The 8889-nt window shown below is 58.9% G+C and overlaps 1 protein-coding gene across 4 annotated transcripts; it reads left to right on the top strand.

The window, feature by feature from the left end:
* Nucleotides 1-2586: 2586 nt before the first annotated feature.
* Nucleotides 2587-8889, top strand: RAB26 (RAB26, member RAS oncogene family). Of its 4 annotated transcripts, none has more exons than XM_036310857.1 (9): nucleotides 2587-2981; nucleotides 4117-4227; nucleotides 6800-6841; nucleotides 6926-6992; nucleotides 7129-7181; nucleotides 7543-7608; nucleotides 7692-7748; nucleotides 7842-7928; nucleotides 8035-8889. In XM_036310857.1, exons 1-9 carry the CDS (start codon nucleotides 2787-2789, stop codon nucleotides 8320-8322), a joined length of 966 nt encoding a protein of 321 aa, XP_036166750.1. In that variant the 5' UTR covers nucleotides 2587-2786; the 3' UTR covers nucleotides 8323-8889. The 4 variants fall into 4 exon arrangements, with proteins under 4 accessions (XP_036166750.1, XP_036166749.1, XP_036166752.1 ...); XM_036310856.1 differs by having other exon boundaries at nucleotides 7839-7928; XM_036310859.1 differs by having other exon boundaries at nucleotides 7852-7928; nucleotides 8035-8268.

Here is an 8889-nt window from a genome sequence, read left to right as displayed (position 1 = left end):
TCCCTCTCGTGTCTCTCTCTCTCTCTCTCTCTCTCTCTCTCTCTCTCTCTCTTTCTCCCTCCCTCCCTTTAAGCATGTCCTCAAGTGAGGATGAAAAAAAGAGGGAGAGCCAAAACCGGTTTGGCTCAGTGGATAGAGCATCGGCCTGCGGACTGAAAGGTCCCAGGTTCAATTCCGGTCAAGGGCATGTACCTTGGTTGCGGGCACATCCCCAGTAGGAGATGTGCAGGAGGCGGCTGATCGATTTTTCTCTCTCATCGATGTTTCTAACTCTCTATCTTTCTCCCTTCCTCTCTGTAAAAAATCAATAAAATATATTAAAAAAAAAAAAGAAAAGAAAAAAAGAGGGAGAGAAGCAAGGGGGTGCTATGATGCAGGGTCCCAGAACCCCCTCTTTTCAGAGACCTGGAGTTGTACATATTTTTCTACTTTCATTTTATTTTTTAAAATATATTTTTATTGATTTCAGAGAGAAAGGAGAGGGGGAGAGAGATAGAAACACCAATGATGAGAGGGAATCATTGATTGGCCCCCACTGAGGATTGAGCCCGCAACCCAGGCATGTGCCCTTGACTGGAATCAAACCTGGGACCCTTCAGTCTGCAGGCCAATGATCCACTGAGCCAAGCCAGCTAGGGCTATTCTAATTTTAAAGGTTGCTGCAAGATCAAGCCTTTCTGCTCTGCTGCTCTCAGCTTTCCTCCCCTCCTGGCCTCTCCCCTCCCCCCACCCCCAGCATGCCTACCTCCTCTCTTCCTGGTCACCCCATCAGCACTCGTTCACCTTTACCCCAACTCAGACTGCCCTACCTGCAGCCCCCACCTCTAGGGCACCCAAACTCCACATGGCTCCATGCCTGGGGGGACACTCTGGGCAGTGGCTGTCAGAAGGAAGCAGGGAGCCCACTCCCTAGGACCCTGGGGCCAGTGGACATCTGGCTAGCTGAGACCCTGGCCAGCCACCCTGAAGTTGGCCTCATAGGGGTGGGGCACCTGGAGTCCCCAGGGCCATAGCAGTGGGAGCCCAACAATCCCACCCCAAGTCCCACTACCCTCATATTTTGTCGTTCATTGGCCTGGAAAAAGTGGGAGGCCAGAGGAATGAGTCAGGAAAGGAGGCCAGGGGCTCCCTCGGGTTTGCACCCCAGCTATGACAGGGCCATGAGGGCTGGGTCTCCAGGGGCCCTGGGTCCACCCTGCCATGAGACAATTGTGCTTTCTGGAACCTGAGCTCCCAAATGCAAATCCTGGCTCTGTCACTCCCTTGCCTGGTGACCTCGGACAGCTCCCTTCCCTTCTCTGGGCCTGTTTTCCCATCTTCACACTGAGGATCATAGCAGCACCCACCTCATGGACAGTTTTGACAATGACAAGTGCCTGGCACATGACGATGTTAATGAAGGCCAGTTTTCCACAGCCTTTCCCAGGCAGGTCCCTGCCAGGTCCTCTGGAGGAATTGCTCTGTTGGGCAGCATCCCTCCATCTCCATCTGTGTTTTCCTAGACCTCTGAGCCTGTGAGCAGCATAAGTATTTGAGCTCTGGCCACTGCCAGCTGACAAGGCTCAGGCCTCAGAAGGGCCCAGGGTTCCAGTGATCGCTGTCACATCTGGGGGGGCGGGGGACAGCAAGGCCATCCCTCCAGCTCCCAGAAGAGTATGGAACAGAGATTGCCCTTCCGTCTGCACCTACTATCCTTGAACCCTGGGTGAGGGGCATCGTGGTTTACTATTCCTAGATTCCATTACCATCTCAGCCTCATTCTCAACACCTAGGTGGGGGTCCCGAGACAGAACTCTAGGCAGCCCAGGTGGGGAGAGGGTGTCAGACTCTGGAGAGGGACCCGTGTGGGGTTTTGATAATCAGCATTTGGCCTGCTTGGGGCCAGAACCTGGCGATGGAAGCCCCAGGGCCAGCCACTGCCTGGAGGAGGGGCCTCCCACCCCCTTCAGCAACCAGATCTTTGAGAGCTGACTTCCCACGACTTCAGCCGAGCAGGCAGGAGCTGTGGGGGAGGGCCCTGCCAGCTCAGCCCTGACGCTCAGCGGTGCCGCTAAGTCCTGCCTCTGATAACCAGCTGTCACCTGAGCCCCAGCCCTTGGTACACCGGCGGCGTTTGTTTGCCAAGACCAAGTGTTGGAGCTTCCTGGACCCGCCTGCCCTGGAGAGAGGGGGGCTCTGCAACAGGCCAGGTGGCATCTCTGGCTGCGAAGAAGCAGAATCCCAGGGTGCCCGCCCCCCATGCAGACCCACTGCCTCAGCGCCCCCTGCCTCAGAGTATTCCCCTTGTCCCAGGCCCGGAGAGGGGGGGTGCGGGGGGTGGTCACTGGGCAAAAGGCAGCGCGGGGAGTAGTGGCTCACAGCGCGCAGAGGAGCGACAGGACCCCGCGTGTTCCCTCACCCAGGCCCACTGCCCCATACCTCCGCGCAGACCACGAGGCGGCCACGGAGCTGCCCACCAGGCAGGGGCGCACAGACCCGCTCACTCAGGGCTGTGCGGTGGGGGTGGGGGTGGGGGTCCTCCTGACTCCGCCTCCGGGGGCTCATTTGCATGGCCCCGCCTCCGCACAGCCATTGGTGGCAGCGGCGACAGGCCGGGGTTGAGTGGCTGCGGGGCCGTGGGGCGGCGCGGGTGGGGCTGTGGACAACCCCGCGCCCAGGATGCCCCGGCCGCCGCCACGGGACGGGCTCGGGTTCGGGTCGCGCTCCGCGGGAGCAGAGAGCAGGGCGGCCGAGTGCGCGTGTGCGGCGCCTGCAGGGGGAGCGCACTGAGTGCCCACCGGCAAGCCATGTCCAGGAAGAAGACTCCCAAGAGCAAGGGGGCCAGCGCGCCCACTGCCTCCGTGCTGCCCGCTGCCAACGGGCCCCGGGCGGCGCGCCCCGGGACTGCGCGCCTCGGCCCCCAGGCGCCCCCCAACGGGCCCCCGCAGCCCGGCCGGCCCTCGCTGGGCACTGGTGGCGATTTCTACGATGTCGCCTTCAAGGTGAGCCGGGCAAACCCCCACCCCCCATGCGAGCGGCAGCAGGTGGTGTCTGGCGGGAGCTGATCCGGAGGCTGTGCGGGGCAGGGGTGCAGGGCCCTACGAATCCCTCGCCGCGGAGCTGGCTGGAGCGGCTGGCACAGCGCATCGCGCGCGCGCAACACACACACACACACACACACACACAGCTGTCAGACCTGGGTTTGGGATACCCAACAGGCCTGCCCCCCACCCTACCCCCAGGTGGCGGGGCAGGATAAGGGGTCCTGCGGAAGTCAGATCCAGGTGCTCTCTCCCCGCTCCCCAACGTCTCCTCCCCCGCTGGGGCCCCAATCTCATTATTTACCATATGCTGCTTTCCCTCCCCTCCCCGCCCCCCCCCCCCCCCCCCGCCCCGGAGCTGTAGAAGCTTGTGAAAGTGTGTGTGTGTGTGTGTGTGTGTGTGTGTGTGTGTGTGTGTGGCACAGGGATGGAGGTGGGGGGTGGCAGGACCATCTTTGGGTTTGGGGCCTTTGGCAGCAGGCCTGGGGGGGGGGGGGGTACCAGAGAGGTGGAGGAGGGGTTAGGCCTGATTGCCCCTTCCTATCCACAGACCTGGCTTAGGCCCCTTCTGACAAGATCTGACCCTCAAGTGGCACATTCCTCCTGAGTCTGGTCGAGATTGGAAACTCTCTGGCATAGAGGCCCCCACAGGCCTCCTAGGAGGTTCCTAGCCGCCAACCCCAGGCTCTGCTCCCCAGATGCCCCCTTCTAGATCAAGCATGGTGTTCAGGGCCGAGGGGTGGGGGTCCGGTAGGGCCCTGGGTGGAGGCATCTGCCCCCACTCCTCACTGATTGCGATGGGCCTCTTTCTGGGATAGAAGGGACAGAACCTTGCAGAGGTAGGTAGAAGCTGGAGGTGCAGGCCAGCTGGGATCATAGCTGCTGTGTCTCTTCCTCCCACCACCCTCCCCGCCCCAGTCCTAAACCCAAGTCCTGGGGTCCACCTGTGGGCCTGGGATGCCTCTCTCCATTCCTGCCCCTCAGTCACAGCCTCTCTCTGACAAGGCCAGCTCAGGGAAGACTAGACGCCCCTCTCAGTGGGCCAGCACCCTGGTCGCCTCTGCCCTAACACCTCTGCCCCTCCTGCTCACCTCAGGTCATGCTGGTGGGGGACTCAGGCGTGGGGAAGACCTGCCTGCTTGTGCGATTCAAGGATGGGGCTTTCCTAGCAGGGACCTTCATCTCCACGGTGGGCATCGACTTCCGGGTGAGTGAGATGGATGTCCGGGGCCCCCCATACCAGCTCATTGAGTTCTCACAACACCCCTGGCAGCTGGTTCTCCATGATCCTGGGGCACTTACAGGCTCATGAGGTGGAGCTCCTAGATGGACCCCCGGCTCCCAGGGTCAGGGTGGGTGAGGTGGAATGCCATAACCATCAAGCTGCCTGCCGTCTGAAAACCCCAGGGTGTTGGAGGCAGATGGTGGCTCCATCTAACCAAAGCAGCGATGGCATCCCTGTGCCTGGGGCCAGCACACCCCGGGGCTCTAACCTGTGCCTCTGGGTAGGTGGTCATGGGTGCCCCCAGAGCTGTCAGAGGGAATTCAAGGTCCGTGTTCACAGGGAAGGCCAGCATTGCTGCCGCACTGTACAAAGGGGGCCCTGAGGTGCCAGGCAGGCCATCCAAGATCTACAAGACAGGTGGCTGTGGCCCTTGAACACACACCCCATCCAGCAGCTGAGGAAAGGGTATTATCTAGAGACCAAGGGATTGCTTAGGGCAGAGGTCCCTGCCCTTGGGTGAGGAGGCTCATGGGAAATGTTCCTACCCAGCTACTCTCCCCTGCCAAAGTCCCCTTACCACCCCTAGCAGGAGGGCTGTGTCCTGGGATTCTTCTGGGATTCTTGGCTCCAAAGCCCCGACAGCGCCCCAGGCAGCTTATGGGGTCAGTAGGAAATGATGGGGACCAGCGTCTGAGGCTTGCAGGGCTTGCAGGGCTCCAGCATCAGAGCTCCCACTTCTGCCTACCAGTCTAAATTCCACGTGCCAGTGCTGAGGTGCTGTGTAAGTGCCGGTGTGTTCTCTGCAAATCCTGAATTTGCATTTTTCTCACCCTTTAATTAGACACAGTTGTTCTGAGGCTGGGAGGGAGGCCCACTCTGGGGATAGCAAAGGGGAGTTCCCTCCAGTCTGGGGGCCATTCTCTACCCTCTTTATGGGGACAAGGTCCCCTCAAGTCCTCTGGGAGGAAGTATAAAGGTTGAGGTGTCAGAAGGGGCTGTGGTAGACCCAGGGCAGGTGGTCCTTTGCCCTACTTCCCCCTTCTCACCTCCCTCTTGGCTCTGGGGCAGGTGGTGAGGGAGGTTCATACCTCTGTCCCAGGCGTCAGGGAAGGCGGGGTGTCCTCCCCAGCCTGGCAGATGGCTGGGCTTGGTTCCCTGGAGACCCAGAAGCACCTGACAGCAGCAGTTTAGGAAAAGGGAGACAGTGACATTCCAGCCACCCCTCATCCCCACCCAGCAAATGGAAGCCAGGGTTGGGCCCCAACCTTTAGGGCTGACTAGAGGGCATGGCCAGGCAGCCAACACATAGAGAGCACCCACTGTGTACGAGGCAGAGTTCTGCACTCTGTTTACTGCACTGGGCCCTGTCCTCAGAGAACTGCCATCCCCATGTGGAGAGCAGCTTTTATTTTTATTTTTAAAAATGTGTTTTTATTGATTTCAGAGAGGAAGGGAGAGGGAGAGAGAGAAACATCTATGATGAGAATCATTGATCGGCTGCCTCCTGCAGGCCCCAACTGGGGATCGAGCCCACAACCTGGGCATGTGCCCTTGACCGGAATCAAACCTGGGACCCTTCAGTCCACAGTCCGATGCTCTATCCACTGAGCCAAACCAGCTAGGGCAGAGAGCAGCTTTTAAATTAGAACAAATGTGTCCAGGCTCAGTTGAGGCACTTATAGGAGGGAACTGGATTGATGTTTCTCTCTCTCCTTCCCTCTCTAAAATCAATAATAAATACATTAAATTAAATATATTAGAACAAATGCTCTTAGCTGTCACTGTGGGCCAGACAGTTCTCAGTGCTTTGCACATAGTAACTCATAAAGTCATTGGAGCAGCTATGTGATGGGTGCCCTGGTTATCTCCATTTGTGGGTGGGAAAACTGAGGCACAGGGTACTAGTAATGGACCTGTAATCTCACGGTGGATGACTTCCAATATCACGCCAATGGCTTTAAGCAAAAGGAGCAGCACCTGCAGAGCTGAGAGATGCCAGTCCTTGGTAAGGGGGCTGGGGTCTGCACTCTGGGGAGCGTGTAGGGGACAGGTGTGTGGGGTGAGGCTGAATCGGGAGTACCAGGGAGAGGGCAGGCTAGGGTGAAGGGACTGGGCTTGAGAGGTGCTAGGAGAGGGCCAGAGCAACTGGAGTCAGTGACTGACTGTGGTGGGTGGCGGCAAGGGGCAGTGGAGCTGGTGGGGCCAGGTGCCAGGCTGCAGGGTGGGCAGAGGAAGGACAACCTGGCCCAGAATTAGACACCCTGCAAGTCTATCAGTATGGCCATCTGAGCCGGAGAGCGGCCTGGTGCCCTCTGAGCATGAATTATCAGGAGGGGCTCCCCAAAGGCACCAGGGAGAGCTGGGTTGACTCTAGGACTTGGGTTCAAGGGGAAGTGTTACCATGTGGGTGTTGGGGGCAGAGTCAATTCAGGGGCTCATCAACTTTAGGCTCAGTCCTGGTCCTGCACTGCCTGCCTCTCCCCTCCCCCACCCCTTGGCCCCTGCCAGAACATGGCACTGGGCCCATTACTGGAGTTGGCTGGTTGTGTTTCAGAACAAAGTTCTGGACGTGGATGGCATGAAGGTGAAGCTGCAGGTGAGGCAACTGGGGGAGGGTGAGTTGAGGGCACTCAGGAGGGACTGGGCAGGCCTGACCGCCGGCCTGTACCTGTCACTGTAGATCTGGGACACAGCTGGCCAGGAGCGGTTCCGCAGCGTCACCCATGCCTACTATCGTGATGCACATGGTGAGCTTGTGGGCAGTGTCCCAGGCCAAGGAGTCGGGGCTGTGGTCTGTGTCTGTGTGTGCCCTGTTCCCTAGGCTTCTGCTCAGAGGAGGGTTGTGGGTGACTGGAGGTGTCCTCACTGGCCCTCTGCCCCCAGCACTGCTACTGCTCTATGATGTCACCAACAAGGCTTCCTTTGACAACATCCAGGTCAGTGGCTTCCTTCTGGGTTGGTGAGTGTGTGTGTGTGTGTGTGTGTGTGTGTGTGGTGTGAGAGGCCATGATGGGTCCTGGTCCCACTCCAAACTCGTTTAGGTAGATGGTCTGAGGACCCTACTGACAGCAGGGAGCGGGAAGGAGGGCGCCTCTGGGCTCCTGGTGGCCCAAGTTTAGAGTATGAGCTGAAGGTGGCCCAACCATCTTGGATACTTGTCAGGGGTATCTCAGCATGGCCCATGGCTAAATTTCTGGGCCTTTCCTGTTAGAGAGGCACTGTGTGGGGTGTGGCTTGGAGAGGCAAGGGGTGTGGAGAACACCTGCCTCCAGTCTGATTTCAGCTCTCCCGTGACAGGCCTGGCTGACCGAGATCCAAGAATATGCCCAGCACGACGTGGTGCTCATGCTGCTAGGGAACAAGGTGGGCACCCCTGCCTGTCCTCTTCCCCTGGCTCTACAGGGCGGTGAGCCCGAGGCCAGCTCTCACCAAGATCCCTGTGTCAGGTGGATTCTGCCCAGGAGCGTGTGGTGAAGAGGGAGGATGGGGAGAAGCTGGCCAAGGTGAGTCTGGGTGAGGTGGGTGGCTAGGGCTGCCCCCCATGGGGCTGTAGGGCCTGGGTTGTCCCCACCAGGCTGCCACCTGGCTGGCAGCAGCTATTTGCAGGAGTATGGGCTGCCTTTCATGGAGACCAGTGCCAAGATGGGCCTCAACGTGGATTTGGCCTTCACAGCCATAGCAAAGTAAGTCCTCGCAGTCACCAGGAAGACCTCCAGATTCAGATCCAAGCTCTGAATCCCCTTGTTGGGGGTACTGGCCACCCTGTTCCATGGTACCCCTGTCCCACAGGGAGCTGAAGCAGCGCTCCATGAAGAGCACCAGCGAGCTCCACTTCCAGCTGCACGACTATGTCAAGAGGGAGGGCCGCAGGGCCTCCTGCTGCAGACCCTGAACCAGGGAAAGCTGGTCGACAGGGCCCTCTACTTGTCACCCAGCGGTCAATCCCAGGGTTTCCAGGACTCTCGGGCTGAGCCTAGCCCTTCCCTTGTCTGTGTTGCAATCTGTATAACCTCAGTCCTAACGAATGGGCTCCAGAGAGCTAGCGGGTCTGCAGCCCTTTCACTTGCTGCTGCCTGAGAGCCTTACCCGCAAGGCCTTCACGGAAAAGCAACTGTAGGAAGGGACGCACCGTGCAGGGCACTTGGTGCTCTCTGCTGCCCCCTCCTGGACATCTTCAGTTTTCAGGCAGCAGTTCCTAACCCCTTACAAGCCATGTCTTCAGCTGCACATGCTTGCTGCCCAGACAGAGAATGGCAGGACTCCTGACCAGGCCCCAGGCAGAGGACTTCACTGAGAATCACATGCGTTTGTGCCAAGGACCAGGGGCACGTGCTCCCGGCCCACCCACTAGGAGGCTCTGGTTCAATCAACAGGATCTTTTCTCACGTCCCCTTGAAGGATGCCAAGACTGTGGCTTTGTCATACAAGGAATAGCATGTGGCAAATTACAAAAATGTCAGGTACACTGGGACCACCAGCCCTCACCTGCTGACGAAGGTACCGTCTTCACACAGCTGAGGCCTGTGCTGGGTGAGGTCAAGCTGGGAGGGCTGGCAGTGCACCACACCTTACACTAAAGTCTCCAAGCCTGTGGAGAGAGAGCCTTTGTTTTCAGTCCTAGCGAATAAAGTTGTGTTTTCTGGA

Source organism: Myotis myotis, unplaced genomic scaffold (assembly GCF_014108235.1).
Source record: "Myotis myotis isolate mMyoMyo1 unplaced genomic scaffold, mMyoMyo1.p scaffold_m19_p_5, whole genome shotgun sequence".
Taxonomy (NCBI): domain Eukaryota; kingdom Metazoa; phylum Chordata; class Mammalia; order Chiroptera; family Vespertilionidae; genus Myotis; species Myotis myotis.
Note: the sequence above shows the minus strand (reverse complement) of the source record. Positions and strands in the feature narration are given on the sequence as shown.